Consider the following 16,450-nt stretch of genomic DNA (forward strand, 5'->3'; position numbering starts at 1 on the left):
CTCTTTCGAATTCAAGCTGCTCTCTTTATCTTTTTCCCTGATCTGTATCTCCCTTTCTCTTTCTTTTTCCGCTCTCTCTCTTTCGAATTCAAGCTGCTTGAATTCTTTCTCATGTTCCATTTGTTTAATTTGTAATTGTATTTTTGCCACTTCCAATGAGTCAAACTGTATCTCAGGCAACTATAAATGCTTAGCCACCGCCATAATGTTAAACGCCCATTTCTTAAAGGTACACTCAGATGACAGGGTGACAGGGGGGAGTATAATGCACACAGCAGCAGGCGGAAGGTGCAGCTGCCCCCTTCAGCCCCTTTATCGAGGGCGAGACCATGTGGTTAAAGAGCCGCTCAAGGTCAGGACGGGGAGGGGTAGGGGCAGCAGGAAGCTCTTCAATTCTGGGTTGGTGCAGACTCAATGCGGCGAATGGCTTCATTCTGCACTGTAGGGATTCTCTGGAAATCCAGTGGGGTTATTGGAGACTCGCTCCCACGGGGAGTTGGGGGGAGAATGTGGGACTCGCTCCCACGGGGAGTGGGGGGGGCATGTGGGACTCGCTCCCACGGGGAGTGGGGAGAATGTGGGACTCGCTCCAACGGGAAGTGGGGAGAATGTGGGACTCGCTCCCACGGGGAGTGGGGGGGAAAATGTGGGACTCACTCCCACGGGGAGTGGGGGAGAATGTGGGACTCGCTCCCACGGGGAGTGGGGGAGAATGTGGGACTCGCTCCCACGGGGAGTGGGGGAGAATGTGGAACTCGCTCCCACGGGGAGTGGGGAGAATGTGGGACTCGCTCCCACAGGGAGTGGGGGAGAATGTGGGACTCGCTCCAACGGGGAGCTGTAGTGGGAGGGGCATAGGCTCACTCCCACGGAACCAGATCGGCAGCACGTAAACAGAGGGCCCGAATGGACTGCATAAATGTTCAGGAATGGTCATTGAAGCCGCGTTGGTCACGGGTGGATGCGTCTCTCTCTCCACTCTTGGGATTGTCTTGAGTTTTGAGTAAACCAGTGCGGGATCCATGCCGTCTGGGTGAGCACGTTCCAGTACTGGAGCCTCCCCCGACCCACGGGGCTCCCGGGGGCACTGTCTGTCGTGTGGGACCTGTCCTGGGAGAGAGCGCTGGGTGGCGAGATGGGGAGGGGGGGGGGGTGGGGGGGTGAGAAGAGAGGTGTGGGTGGGAGAGGGTTAGAATGGGAACAGGGAGGAAGGGAGTTGGGTGCCAATACCAAAAACAGCATGGCCATGAGGATTGTCCCCTGCACCCTCTCAGGCGACGCCATTGCGCCTTTGGTGAGGCAGAATTACAGAGTTGTGAGCCTGGCTGCTCGACCAGGTGGGGCCTCGCAGCTTTGACTGCCTGCTGAGTTGCAGCGGGAGCACAATCATCTCCCACTCGAATAAGGACGAGGTCCCCGTGTATTCTCCCCTCCATAATCCTATCGATTGCACGGGGTTAGATACAGTAAAGCTCCCTCTACACTGTCCCCATCAGACACTCCCAGGACAGGTACAGCACGGGGTTAGATACAGAGTAAAGCTCCCTCTACACTGTCCCCATCAAACACTCCCAGGACAGGTACAGCATGGGGTTAGATACAGAGTAAAGCTCCCTCTGCACTGTCCCCATCAAACACTCCCAGGACAGGTACAGCACGGCGGGGGTTAGATACAGAGTAAAGCTCCCTCTACACTGTCCCCATCAAACACTCCCAGGACAGGTACAGCACGGGGTTAGATACAGAGTAAAGCTCCCTCTACACTGTCCCCATCAAACACTCCCAGGACAGGTACAGCATGGGGTTAGATACAGAGTAAAGCTCCCTCTACACTGTCCCCATCAAACACTCCCAGGACAGGTACAGCACGGGGTTAGATACAGAGTAAAGCTCCCTCTACACTGTCCCCATCAAACACTCCCAGGACAGGTACTGCACGGGGTTAGATACAGAGTAAAGCTCCCTCCACACTGTCCCCATCAAACACTCCCAGGACAGGTACAGCACGGCGGGGGTTAGATACAGAGTAAAGCTCCCTCTACACTGTCCCCATCAAACACTCCTAGGACAGGTACAGCACGGGGTTAGATACAGAGTAAAGCTCCCTCTACACTGTCCCCATCAAACACTCCCAGGACAGGTACAGCACGGGGTTAGATACAGAGTAAAGCTCCCTCTACACTGTCCCCATCAAACACTCCCAGGACAGGTACAGCACTGGGTTAGATACAGAGTAAAGCTCCCTCTACACTGTCCCCATCAAACACTCCCAGGACAGGTACAACACGGGGTTAGATACAGAGTAAAGCTCCCTCTACACTGTCCCCATCAAACACTCCCACGACAGGTACTGCACGGGGTTAGATACAGAGTAAAGCTCCCTCCACACTGTCCCCATCAAACACTCCCAGGACAGGCACAGCACGGGGTTAGATACAGAGTAAATCTCCCTCTACACTGTCCCCATCAAACACTCCCAGGACAGGCACAGCACGGGGTTAGATACAGAGTAAAGCTCCCTCCACACTGTCCCCATCAAACACTCCCAGGACAGGTACAGCACGGGGTTAGATACAGAGTAAAGCTCCCTCTACACTGTCCCCATCAAACACTCCCAGGACAGGTACAGCACGGGGTTAGATACAGAGTAAAGCTCCCTCTACACTGTCCCCATCAAACACTCCCAGGACAGGTACAGCATGGGGTTAGATACAGAGTGAAGCTCTGCCTTCACCCGCTGTGATGGGGCTTGTGAGGGTTTGGAACCGTATTGTTGAGCGAACAAAGTTTCAAAGCCGGTCGATAACATCTCTCATTAGAATTTGAGGGAAATACGCTGCTGCGTTAAGGAGTGTGTGGGTGGGTGTGAGTGTGAGGCCTTTGTTAAAATGGGCGCCCTCGGACCCTGTGAGGTTGTTGACCGAGTGGCTGGTTTTTTTTAATGAGCACTTTGCGTGCCGACAGAGTCTGAAAACCAGCCAACCGCCCTCTTCTGATTTAATTGTGGTCCGAGGAACAGTAACCCTCTCTATTTCCACACTGGAAGCTGCCGCGCGCCAAGGGCTTGTGAGCAGACTTTTCTGAAGGCCCGGTTACCGCGGTAACGAGGCCTAGTCCACTCCCCAATCCATCCCCTGCGCGGCCCCCCCCCCCCTTCCTCCAAACTATTCCTTTTAATACAATATGCTGCTGTTCTTTGTTTTTTTTTTTTTAGAAACCCTGGTTTTATGATTTGCGGGAAACGTGGAAGGGATTCCCGATACAGGTTAGTAACAACTTGGGATTCGCGAGCCTTGTCTTTTTTTTTTAATGGCGCGGCAGAATGTTTTTAACAATAGTAATTCCGGGATCGTTATCCTCCATCCGGGCAAATTCGAGGTGATGCATTTTGGAAGATCCAATTCAAGAGCGGTCTATACGGTCAATGAAAAAGTCCTGGGGAAAATTGATGCACAGAGAGATCTGGGAGTTCAGGCCCATTGTACCCTGAAGGAGGCTGCGCAGGTCGATAGAGTGGTCAAGAAAGCATACAGCATGCTTGCCTTCATCGGACGGGGTATTGAGTACAAGAGTCGGCAGGTCATGTTACAGTTGTATAGGACTTTGGTTAGGCCACATTTGGAATACTGGGTGCAGTTCTGGTCGCCACATTACCAGAAGGATGTGGATGCTTTAGAGAGGGTGCAGAGGAGGTTCACCAGGATGTTGCCTGGTATGGAGGGCGCTAGCTATGAAGAGAGGTTGGAGTAGATTAGGGTTATTTTCATTAGAAAGACGGAGGTTGAGTGGGGGGGGGGGGGGCTCATTGAGGTCTACAAAATCATGAGAGGTATGGACAGGGTGGATAGCAACAAGCTTTTTCCCCCAGAGTGGGGGACTCAATTACTAGGGGTCACGAGCTCAAGGTGAGGGGGGAAAAGTTTACGGGAGATGTGCGTGGAAAGTTCTTTACGCAGAGGGTGGTGGGTGCCTGGAACGCATTGCCAGCGGGGGTGGTAGAGGCGGGCACGATCGCGTCATTTAAGATGTATCTAGACAGATACATGAATGGGCGTGGAGCAGAGGGATACAGATCCTGAGTAAATAGGCGACAGTTTTAGATAGAGGATCTGGATCGGCGCAGGCTTGGAGGGCCGAAGGGCCTGTTCCTGTGCTGTCATTTGTCTTTCTTCTTTGAAGCAGAGAAAAAGGTTGTGTGTGGCGGGGGTGTGTGTGTGATTTAATCGGGGCGGCGTACAACGTCATTTGGTAGGGGAGGGGGTTTAGATTGAGTCAACGAATAAGAAAGGTATTCCCGCCGGATGGAGGGTCAGTAGCCGGAGGGGGACACTGATCGAACGGCGTGCCGTCGGGATGAGGCAAGGCGGTCCGGGGCCGCGGTGTCCGTGTGGGATCCTGCTGTGCGGCAACCCTTGTTCGCCCCCCCCCCCCCCCACCTGCAAGGTGTTTAACTGGTGGGGCGGAAGGGTGGCGTGAGGGGGTTGGTGGATGTGGTGACAGGCGCTAGAGAAATGCAGTGTGGTTCCGTGAAGCTCCTATCACTCGTTGAAAGTCTGTTTTCTCCCCCCATCCCTCCCTACCTGGGCAGACTATGCTACCGTCGCAGTATTGGTATTACATGATCGAGTTGGGCTTCTACTGGTCGCTGCTCTTCAGTGTCGCGTTCGATGTCAAGCGGAAGGTGAGCATTCTTGAAAAGAATTACAGGGGAGGGAAGGCCCTAGAGCCTGGGCCTGGAGTTACAGGGGAAGGAAGGCCCTCGAGCCTGGGCCTGGAGTTACAGGGGAGGGAAGGCCCTCGAACCTGGGCCCGGAATTACAAGGGAGGGAAGGCCCTCGAGCCTGGGCCCGGAGTTGCAGGGGAGGGAAGGCCCTCGAGCCTGGGCCTGGAGTTACAGGGGAAGGAAGGCCCTCGAGCCTGGGCCTGGAGTTACAGGGGAGGGAAGGCCCTCGAACCTGGTCCCGGAATTACAAGGGAGGGAAGGCCCTCGAGCCTGGGCCCGGAGTTGCAGGGGAGGAAAGTCCCTCGAGCCTGGGCCTGGAGTTACAGGGGAGGAAAGGCCCTCGAGCCTGGGCCTGGAGTTACAGGAGAGGGAAGGCCCCGAGCCTGGGCCCGGAGTTACTGGGGAGGGAAGGTGCCTGGGCCTGGATTTACAGGGGAGTGAAGGCCCTTGCGCCTGGGCCCAGAGTTACAGAGGAGGGGGTTACAGGCCCTCGAGCCTGGGTCTGGAGTGACTGGGGGGGGGGAGGTGTGTTGCCAATCGGCACCAATAATGTTGCCAATTAATAATGATGCTCTTTAGAGTCGCCAGGTATCAAATGCGACCACTACAAAGCTTTACCGGATATCGATCAAAGGACCACACAGCCAGTTAGTCAGTTCAAGTTCAAAGATGGTTTATTTACACACCAGGATTACTTCGACATGCAACACAAAACACTACAAGTTAAACCACACCTAACAACTACAATAACCTGTACTTAACTTCAGGGCAACCGGCTCTATGCAGATGGACAAGGCCTTTGTCCAGATCTTGCGTGGCTGGGTGGAAGAAGAGGCTCTGTCTCTGCTGGGCTCATCCGTCTGGTAGCGATCGTTGGGTCTTGAACTTGTCTGTCTGGTCGTTATGCTGCACTTGGTTTTAGGCGTAGGCCGGGGCCAAGAGAGACCGAGCTCATGGCTGCGTCTCTTCTTGTCCCTCTGGGATTTCGCGCTCTTTGGGGCGGTCCTTGGCTTTGGACCCAATAATTCGACAGGCTTCGATCACTGCCTTCGATTTTGGTCAATAAAGGGGCGGGTGCCTTGATGGCTGGGCGTGTCCTGAGCGGCCATTGACCGTGGCTGTTTGGGCTTTCTTAGCAAAGGGCGTGGCGCTGGTTAGTCTGCATCTGTATCGGTTCCCTGAGTACAGTCCTTTTGTTCTGGGGCAATGGACCATTAGAATGCAAACGAGCTGGGGGTTTCGATCGTGTCCAGCTATATCTGGGTTGCAAATACACACGCCAGCTCTGAGTGTGTCGTGAGTCCTGAGTTGGCCATAATTCCCATGGTCCTTTGCAGGTGGCCATCTGAGATGGCTACAGGTGAGCCTAGGCCCAGAGTTGGCCGGGGGTGGGTGGGGGACAATCAATAAAATCTGGGATTGAAAAGCGAGTCTCCGTCACGGCGACCATCGTAGATTGTCATTAAAAGCAAACCTTTAGGGAGGGAAATCTGCCGTCCTCACCCGGGTTAGCCTACATGTGACTCCAGACCACCGACCCCCACGCAGACACCCAGCAATGGGGCCGACTCTTAATCGGCCCTCGGGGAAATGGCTCGAGCGCGACCCCCCCCCCCCCCCCCCGCTGTGTTCGTCGTCGTCTCGAGAATGGATTGTTAAATGTCTCCTCTCTTGTCCCCATGGCCTCGTTAGGACTTTAAGGAGCAGATAATCCATCACGTGGCGACCATCATCCTGATCAGTTTCTCCTGGTGCACCAACTACATCAGGGCCGGGACACTGGTCATGGCGGTACATGACGCATCGGACTACTTTCTCGAGGTAAAGGCCGTGTCGGCGGCAGTCGCAGCCGCCTGCGTTTATTTTGGTATCTGAGACTTTGTAAAGCGTGCCGAGGTGCGTCGCAGGCGCGTTGTAAATCAAACCTTCGACCGCACCCCCCCCCCCCCCCCCCCCCCCCCCCGCCTCCCGCCCGCCACGGTGAGCCACATGGGGAGATATCAGATATCAGGGACAGGAGGCTAAAAGCGCGGCCAAAGAGGCCGGTCTTACGGAGCGTCTTCAAGGAAGAGAGAGACTGAAGGCACGGCCGCCTATGGCGGAGCGATGGGAATCGGAGGGGGACGCTCGAGAGGCCGGGATTGGAGGAGAGCAGAGATCTCGGAGGGTTGTAGGGAGCTGGAGGAGGTTACAGAGATAGGGAGGGGGGTGTAGGGGCTGGAGGAGGTTACAGAGATAGGGAGGGGGTGTAGGGGCTGGAGGAGGTTACAGAGATAGGGAGGGGGGTGTAGGGGCTGGAGGAGGTTACAGAGATAGGGAGGGGGTGTAGGGGCTGGAGGAGGTTACAGAGATAGGGAGTGGGTGTAGGGGACTGGAGGAGGTTACAGAGATAGGGAGGGGGTGTAGGGGCTGGAGGAGGTTACAGAGATAGGGAGGGGTGTAGGGGCTGGAGGAGGTTACAGAGATAGGGAGGGGGGTGTAGGGGCTGTAGGAGGTTACAGAGATAGGGAGGGGGTGTAGGGGCTGGAGGAGGTTACAGAGATAGGGAGGGGGTGTAGGGGCTGGAGGAGGTTACAGAGATAGGGAGGGGGTGTAGGGGCTGGAGGAGGTTACAGAGATAGGGAGGGGTGTAGGGGCTGGAGGAGGTTACAGAGATAGGGAGGGGGTGTAAGAGCTGGAGGAGGTTACAGTGATAGGGAGGGGGTGTAGGGGCTATAGGAGGTTACAGAGATAGGGAGGGGTGTCGAGGAGTTGAGATGAGGAGGGGGGTGCAAAAGGGCTATGGAAGGAAACTAAAACACAAATGCGTATTTTAAAATCCAATATAATTCCAAACCGCACTCACGCGCACCCCCCCACTCCCCGCAAGAGTGATTGACGATGACCCCTAAGAATTCAAAAATGGCCCGGGAATATGTGGGGGCGGGGGCCGGCGCGGAAACCAATCCCGCTCCGGGTGCTGAACCTATTTTAACGCCGATTATTTCCCTCTGCCGCTAGTCTGCCAAGATGTTCAACTACGCTGGGTGGAAAACGACTTGCAACTCGCTCTTCATCCTCTTTGCTGTGGCCTTCATCATCACCAGACTCATCATCTTCCCGTTCTGGTATGTGGGACTTTTCTCGCAGCTTTCCATCTTGCATCATTCAACAGTACAAGCCGCAGGAATGCCAATGTCCCGCTTTTGGGGGAGGGGTGTGCTGGTGGGGAACACTAACTCTCTCGGTGAGAAGAGCGTGCCGATTGCTGGGCAAGCGAACCCTGGTCGAGGCGTGGCCGGGGATGGTGCACCAGTTGACGGTGATCGACAGTTAACCGCCAAGCACTGTTTTGAAAGTTCGAACTGGGCAGTTGGCTCAGATTGGTCCACGGCGTTGCCCCGCGGAGCGAAGCAATGAATGGCTGTCACTCAATTTTTGTTTAGCTGGAACAGACGGAATGCGTGCAAGGGACAAGGCACCGTGTACTAATATATGTACTTTCCAATGCGCCGCACTACAATCCTCACTGACTATCTTAAATTGGTTGTTAGTGTAATTGTCTCTCCTGGCGATGGTATTGTTCTGATAAGTGCCAGACGACAAATTTAATTCTTTCCAGTAATACTGGGGGAATCTGTTTGGACTTTGCTTGAGAGAATGGAGGCCAGATTTAATCACCCAACTGTGACTCATTTGGTAGGGCTCTTCTGAGCAGGTTACTGGTTGAAAACCGGATGAATGCATCAAGATAGGTTTAGATCAGGTTAAAGCAGACGGGAGTTGGGGAAAGAGGCGCTGCTGCTTCTAACCCCGTGCTGTACCTGTCCTGGGAGTGTTTGATGGGGACAGTGTAGAGGGAGCTTTACTCTGTATCTAACCCCGTGCTGTACCTGTCCTGGGAGTGTGTGATGGGGACAGTGTAGAGGGAGCTTTACTCTGTATCTAACCCCGTGCTGTACCTGTCCTGGGAGTGTGTGATGGGGACAGTGTAGAGGGAGCTTTACTCTGTATCTAACCCCGTGCTGTACCTGTCCTGGGAGTGTTTGATGGGGACAGTGTAGCGGGAGCTTTACTCTGTATCTAACCCCGTGCTGTACCTGTCCTGGGAGTGTTTGATGGGGACAGTGTAGAGGGAGCTTTACTCTGTATCTAACTCCGTGCTGTACCTGTCCTGGGAGTGTTTGATGGGGACAGTGTAGAGGGAGCTTTACTCTGTATCTAACCCCGTGCTGTACTTGTCCTGGGAGTGTTTGATGGGGACAGTGTCGAGGGAGCTTTAGTCTGTATCTGACCCCGTGCTGTACCTGTCCTGGGAGTGTGTGATGGGGACAGTGTAGAGGGAGCTTTACTCTGTATCTAACCCCGTGCTCTACCTGTCCTGGGAGTGTTTGATGGGGACAGTGTAGAGGGAGCTTTACTCTGTATCTAACCGTGTGCTGTACCTGTCCTGGGAGTGTTTGATGGGGACAGTGTAGAGGGAGCTTTACTCTGTATCTAACCCCGTGCTGTACCTGTCCTGGGAGTGTGTGATGGGGACAGTGTAGAGGGAGCTTTACTCTGTATCCAACCCCGTGCTGTACCTGTCCTGGGAGTGTTTGATGGGGACAGTGTCAAGGGAGCTTTAGTCTGTATCTGACCCCGTGCTGTACCTGTCCTGGGAGTGTGTGATGGGGACAGTGTAGAGGGAGCTTTACTCTGTATCTAACCCCGTGCTGTACCTGTCCTGGGAGTGTGTGATGGGGACAGTGTAGAGGGAGCTTTACTCTGTATCTAACCCCGTGCTGTACCTGTCCTGGGAGTGATTGATGGGGACAGTGTAGAGGGAGCTTTACTCTGTATCTAACCCCGTGCTGTACCTGTCCTGGGAGTGTGTGATGGGGACAGTGTAGAGGGAGCTTTACTCTGTATCTAACCCCGTGCTGTACCTGTCCTGGGAGTGTTTGATGGGGACAGTGTCGAGGGAGCTTTAGTCTGTATTGACCCCGTGCTGTACCTGTCCTGGGAGTGTGTGATGGGGACAGTGTAGAGGGAGCTTTACTCTGTATCTAACCCCGTGCTGTACCTGTCCTGGGAGTGTTTGATGGGGACAGTGTAGAGGGAGCTTTACTCTGTATCTAACCCCGTGCTGTACCTGTCCTGGGAGTGTTTGATGGGGACAGTGTAGAGGGAGCTTTACTCTGTATCTAACCCCGTGCTGTACCTGCCCTGGAGTATTTGATGGGGACAGTGTAGACGGAGCTTTACTCTGGATCTAACCTGTACCTGTCCTGGGAGATGAGGCTGGAGAGGTTTAACTGGGACTGTCTTGTCTTCCACAGGATCATTCGCTGCACAGTGTTTTACCCGTTAGAGCTGTATCCTCCATTCTTTGGATATTACTTTTTCAATGGAATACTCGTGGTCCTGCAGCTCCTGCACATCTTCTGGGCGTATCTCATCCTTCGCATGGCACTGAAGTTTATGACTGGGAACGTGAGTAGAAGGGGGCCCCCTTCCCTGTGCGAAAATGGTTGTCCATCACCTGACCATGGTGGTCCCTTTTGCCACTTGCGGCGTGCGTGGCCGCAGACGCTTTCCGCCGGTTAAGGATCGGGTTCGCTATTCTCCTTTGTGCGATTGACACCCCTCCGCCCCCCCCCCCCCATTGCGGTACCCGTGAATATCGATGGCCATCTTGAATTTATTCAGCCCCTCGAGAGAAGTAAAACGCTCCAAGGTGCTGCCGTAGGTGCACATTCCCCCCAGAGCCACGGAAGAGATACTTGGGGTGAGAGAGCGACGAGGTCGGGGTCAGCGCAGAATCGAAGGGGCCAAATGGCACTCTGGTTTTTATGGAGCGTCTTAAAGAGAGTGGAGGGCGGGGTGCAGGAGAGGTTTAGGGAGGTAAGTCCAGAGCCCGGGTTGGGGGTTGGGGGGGTGGGGGGGGTGGGGGGGGGGGGGGATGCTCGAGGGGCCGGGATTGGAGGAGCGCAGAGATCTCGGAGGGTTGTAGGGAGCTGGAGGAGGTTACAGAGATAGGGAGGGGGTGTAGGGGCTGGAGGAGGTTACAGAGATAGGAGCGGGTGTAGGGGCTGGAGGAGGTTACAGAGATAGCGAGGGGGTGTAGGGGCTGGAGGAGGTTACAGAGATAGCGAGGAGGTGTAGGGACTGGAGGAGGTTACAGAGATAGGGAGGGGGTGTAGGGGCTGGAGGGAGGTTACAGAGATAGGGAGGGGGAGTAGGGACTGGAGGAGGTTACAGAGATAGGGAGGGGGTGTAGGGGGCTGGAGGAGGTTACAGAGATAGGGAGGGGGTGTAGGGGCTGGAGGAGGTTACAGAGATAGGGAGGGGGTGTAGGGGCTGCAGGAGGTTCCAGAGATAGGGAGGGGGTGTAGGGGCTGCAGGAGGTTCCAGAGATAGGGAGGGGTTGTAGGGGCTGGAGGAGGTTACAGAGATAGGGAGGGAGTGTCGGGGCTGGAGGAGGTTACAGAGATAGGGAGGGGGGTGTAGGGGCTGGAGGAGGTTACAGAGATAGGGAGGGGGGTGTAGGGGCTGGAGGAGGTTACAGAGATAGGGAGGGGGTGTAGGAGGTTACAGAGATGGGGAGGGGGTGTAGGTGGTTACAGAGATAGGGAGGGGGTGTCGGAGGTTACAGGGATAGGGAGGAGGTGTAGGGGCTGGAGGAGGTTACAGATAGGGAGGGGGGTGTAGGGACTGGAGGAGGTTACCGAGATGGGGAGGGGGGTGTAGGGACTGGAGGGTTACCGAGATGGGGAGGGGGGTGTAGGGCAGGAGGAGGTTACAGAGATAGGGAGGGGGGTGTAGGGGCTGGAGGAGGTTACAGAGATGGGAAAGGGGGTGTCGGAGGTTACAGGGATAGGGAGGAGGTGTTGGGGCTGGAGGAGGTGATAGGGAGGGGAGAGTAGGAGGTTACAGAGGTAGGGAGGGGGTGTAGGGACTGGAGGACGTTGCAGGGATAGGGAGGGGGGATGTAGGGGCTGGAGGAGGTTACAGAGATCGGGACGGGGTGTAGATGCTGGAGGAGGTTACAGAGATAGGGAGGGATGTAGGGGCTGGAGGAGGTTACAGAGATAGGGAGGCGGTGCAGGAGGTTACAGAGATAGGGAGAGGTGTAGGGGCTGGAGGAGGTTACAGGGATAGTGAGGGGTATAGGGCTGGAGGAGATTACAGAGATAGGGAGGGGGTGTCGGTACTGGAGGAGGTTACAGAGATAGGGAGGGGGTGTAGGGGCTGGAGGAGGTTACAGAGGATAGGGAGGGGTGGGTGTAGGGAGCTGGAGGAGGTTACAGAGATAGGGAGGGGGGCGTAGGGGCTGGAGGAGGTTACAGAGATAGGGAGCGGGTGTAGGAGGTTACAGAGATAGGGAGAGGTGTAGGGGCTGGAGGAGGTTACAGAGATAGGGAGGGGTGTGTAAAGGGACTGGAGGACACGGTGGCGGTTGGCGATTGGGGACATGTGTTCGGAACCTGAAGGTTACTGCGGAAGGAGGTGAGGGGGTGGGAGGTGCCAGGAGTGAGGACACAGTGAGGCAGTGGGATGGGCCGTTACGTGGATGTGAGCGAGGGAAATGGGTGACCAGGTGGGTTGTTCCCGAGAAACCTTTGGCCCAAGAGTATCGAGTGGAATATTTGAGATCAGCACGTCTTGCAGGTGATAGTTTGCTTTCACACGTATTTAGTTTTAATATTCATTCCTGTTGTTTGAGGGGGAGGTGGGCGGGGGATTGACTTGTAGATGAGGCCCCTGAACATTTCAAGAACTTCTGGGGGGTGGGCAGGGAAACAACCTGCTGTTGTAGCACGGTAGCATTGTGGTTAGCACAATTGCTTCACAGCTCCAGGGTCCCAGGTTCGATTCCCCGCTGGGTCACTGTGTCTGTGCGGAGTCTGCACGTTCTCCCCGTGTGTGCGTGGGTTTCCTCCGGGTGCTGCGGTTTCCTCCACAGTCTAAAGATGTGCAGGTTAGGTGGATTGGCCGTGATAAATTGCCCTTAGTGTTGGGTGGGGTTACGGGGATAGGGTGGAGGGTAGGGGTGCTCTCTTCCAAGGGCCGGTGCAGACTCGATGGGCCGAATGGCCTCCTTCTGCACTGTAAATTCTGTGATTGTCGAGTCTTTTTCCCTCCGCCTCATCAGGCCAGATATATGAATGCGAATTTCACGGCGAGCAACAATTCGTACCACATGTGGAAAGGGGCGCTGATTGGTTAGGTGTTGTCATGGGACATGAAGTTGGACACTATTCATTCCACCCCCCCCATCCCCAAAATTCAGAAAAGGTGCATTGCCTGGACATGTTCCTTTTGGCTGCAGAGGGCCAAGAAGGTCACTTGGCGTCCCTGCCTCTGGGCCAAGATCACCCGAGTTCGGGTCGCCACCGCAGGGGACTTGACGGCCCCGGACGCGCGCGGTATGAATTGCCAGCTTCCTCCGAATCCTCCCGATCTGCCGGGCGAAGGAGTTGGGCGCGTTCCCTGGCCGGCTGTGCTGCGGCATTTAGCCGAGCGCAAAATTGCGGACCGGTCCAATGAATGCCTGTGTTCACCGACGCTCGCTCTCTCGCTTGCGGCATGGTAGTTGGAGGAGGAGCAAGTGGGCCGCACCGGGAGGGGGATGGGGGCAGTGAGTGGCGTTGTCACCGGGCCAGCAATCCACAGAGACCCCACGGCAAAGATCTGGGGGGGACCCGGCTTTGAACCCCACCACGGCGGCAGATGGTGAAATTTGAGTTGAACGAAAACCTGGCATTAAAAGTCGCCACGACGACCATGAAGTCGATTTGTCGTTTATAAAAACCCATCTGGTTCAATAAATGTCATTCGGGGGGGGAAATCAGTCGCCCTTAGCCCCGTCTGGCCTACGCTTGACTCCAGACCCACATGGCGATTGTGGCTCAGTTTCAAATGCTCCTCTGGAATGGAGGGCAGTTGGGTGGGCAATTAATGCTGGGCCTGGCCAGGTAGTCCCACATCTGGTAGACGGGTTGTTGGCGTATTTTAAACTATGGCGTCTGATTTTTTTCTTTTCCGTGTCACGTTTTATCCCCTCCCCTCCCACCCACCACCCCCGATACTCAGATTGTGGAGGACGAACGGAGCGACAGAGACGAGACGGACAATTCAAACGAGGAGGAGGAACCCGTCAAGAACGGCCCCGTCTCCAATGGACATCCTGTCTTGAACAACAATCATGGGAAGACCGATTAGTGCCTTAGACACCCCCCCGGCGGAGGGGAGGGTCTGGGGGTGGACGCGAGGGGCTCTTTTTCGGGCCAACCTTCTTAACCACTTGCACCCACCCCCTCGCGAGCTAACCTTGACGCAAAGTGCCCGGTCCCCCGCAAACCCCTTCCCCCCCCACCCTGCTCGGCTGAAGTAGCCAGCCGCTAGAGATGATTAATTTTTTTTTGTTCGCCAAAAGGAGGGGGGAGGGGGGGAGAGAAGAGAGCGGGAGGACAACTTAGCGTCGTCGCGTGCCAGCTCCATCTCTCTTCCCAACCTCCATCACCCGGACGCCATCACTGTGAGGTTGGGGGAGCTGCGAGGGTGGGGAGTGCGAAGGCGAGGTCGGGAACTTGGATTTTGAGTAGCTGGTCCGATGTGCCTTTTCGAATCATCAGTATTTTGATTTTGTAATCTTTCGCGCTTTGCGGCCCCCCCCCCCACATTTTTTTTGCGGAAAAGCTCCCAGGCCAACTCTTGCTTTTTCTCCCCTCGTGTCTCGGCCGCCATCCCAGGAACGTGCCCCCCCCCCCAATAAATAAATATTAGACACCCTAGGGGGGGGGGGGGGGGGGGGGGGGGAGGGAGGAAAGAGAGAAAGAGAAACGCGTGTTTCCCGTCGAAGCCCACACTGAGGGATGCTGCAGAAAATGTTTAATTTAATATATTTGAATTCTCGTTCATCATCCCCCCCCCTCTCTCTCGGGAACGCTCGTGTGAAGTTATTTCGCACAATTCACCCCCCCCCCATCTCTTCCCCCACTCCCCCCCCCCCGCAAGTCTCGAAGGTACGATTCTCCACAACATTCCCTCTTCAATCGGGTGTCCTTCGGGGTGAGGAACACGAGGGAGCTTTAATGGGCAGCGATGAGTATGTTGTGGGGGGTGGCTCTAGCCAGGGTGGAGAGTTTGACTGCCAGTCCATGGGCTCAAGAGGTGGTCATCGCAGCAACCAGCAGCAGGCAAAAAACCACCACCGCCACCCCTCACGCAAAGCTACCCGCCGCCATCTTGCTTTGGTTTGCGTGAGGACCTGGCCGGGCGGGGGAAGAAACAAGTGGAGTAAAAGCTTCCTCTAGAGGTGGCCGCAACGGCCATGTGCACTTACACTCAGCGATAGGGGAGGGGGGGAGCCATTTGCCCTCGCACCGTCGCCGAACTTGAGGATCCAAAGTTTTTACATCGAGTGTTGAACCCAGAGCAGACTTCCCATTTTCCTCTTCGCTCCCCACAGCACGTGGGCGGTGGGATTCTTTCGAAAATGTTCTTCTCCGAAAGGCATTTCCGTGTGGGGGATGGGAGGGAGCAGCCAGGGTCCCCCAGACAACGAGCAAGGGGGTAGATGAAGAAAGCTTATTTTTTTGATTTAGAAACTGTCTGTATATTCCCAATTGAACAGCAAGGAGGGAGGGAGAGTGGGGGGGGGGGGGTTACAATAATGTTAACAATTCAGATTAAACAAAAGTTGTAAATATGAGAATGAGATGTTGGGGAGGCCTCCATATCGTTTAATTTTTTTTCATTAAAAAATGAGTTTTAAAAGACCTGTGTGTTTGACTTGCACTGTCCGTCTCCCCCTTCGGACGGCTGCCGCTACTGTGTTTTTAACATCAACTCAAATCATTGCCTGGCCCAGCTCCGCGTTGGAGACGGTGGATTCATAATCTGTCAGAACAGCGCTGAGGGAGCGCCGCACTGAGGGAGGGTCAGTGCTGAGGGAGCGCCGCACTGAGGGCGGGTCAGTGCTGAGGGAGCGCCGCACTGAGGGAGGGTCAGTGCTGAGGGAGCGCCGCACTGAGGGAGCACCGCACTGTCAGAGGGTCAGTACGGAGGGAGCGCTGCACTGAGGGAGCACCGCACTGTCAGAGGGTCAGTACGGAGGGAGCGCCCGCCCTGTCCGAGGGTCAGTGCTGAGGGAGCGCCGCACTGTCGGAGGGTCAGTACTGAGGGAGCACCGCACTGTCGGAGGGTCAGTACTGAGGGAGCACCACACAGTCAGAGGGTCAGTACTGAGGGAGCGCCGCACTGTCGGAGGGTCAGTACTGAGGGAGCGCCGCACTGTCGGAGGGTCAGTACTGAGGGGAGCACCGCACTGTCGGAGGGTCAGTACTGAGGGAGTGCCGCTCTGTGGGAGGGTCAGTACTGAGGGAGCGCCGCACTGTCGGAGGGTCAGTACTGAGGGAGCGGCCGGGCACTGTCGGAGTGTCAGTACTGAGGGAGTACCGCACTGTGGGAGGGTCAGTACTGAGGGAGCGCCGCACTGTCGGAGGGTCAGTACTGAGGGAGCACCGCACTGTCGGAGGGTCAGTACTGAGGGAGCACCGCACTGTGGGTCAGTACTGAGGGAGCACCGCACTGTCGGAGGGTCAGTACTGAGGGAGCACCACACAGTCAGAGGGTCAGTACTGAGGGAGCACCGCAGTGTTGGAGGATGGGCACTGACCCCGCGAGGGGCACCTGGTAGTGAACATAGTTGTGCAAGGAGTGGCAGATGGTCAGGATGGACGACTGACTGGAGCGATGACG

At 55.7% G+C, this 16,450-nt stretch overlaps 1 protein-coding gene across 1 annotated transcript in view; it reads left to right on the forward strand.

Moving 5' to 3' along the window:
- The window catches only part of LOC140402958 (ceramide synthase 2-like), a 50,472-nt gene extending 35,004 nt beyond the window's left edge, over positions 1–15,468 (forward strand). The window contains exons 6-11 of the mRNA XM_072490607.1: positions 3,215–3,265; positions 4,589–4,681; positions 6,416–6,544; positions 7,724–7,830; positions 10,024–10,177; positions 13,781–15,468. Coding sequence (XP_072346708.1) covers positions 3,215–3,265; positions 4,589–4,681; positions 6,416–6,544; positions 7,724–7,830; positions 10,024–10,177; positions 13,781–13,909 — 663 coding nt within the window. The 3' untranslated portion in view covers positions 13,910–15,468. The remainder of the gene's footprint in view (positions 1–3,214; positions 3,266–4,588; positions 4,682–6,415; positions 6,545–7,723; positions 7,831–10,023; positions 10,178–13,780) is intronic.
- The last annotated feature ends 982 nt before the right edge of the window (positions 15,469–16,450 follow it).

The sequence above is a fragment of the Scyliorhinus torazame genome, chromosome 26, assembly GCF_047496885.1.
Source record: "Scyliorhinus torazame isolate Kashiwa2021f chromosome 26, sScyTor2.1, whole genome shotgun sequence".
Classification (NCBI taxonomy): Eukaryota; Metazoa; Chordata; class Chondrichthyes; order Carcharhiniformes; family Scyliorhinidae; genus Scyliorhinus; species Scyliorhinus torazame.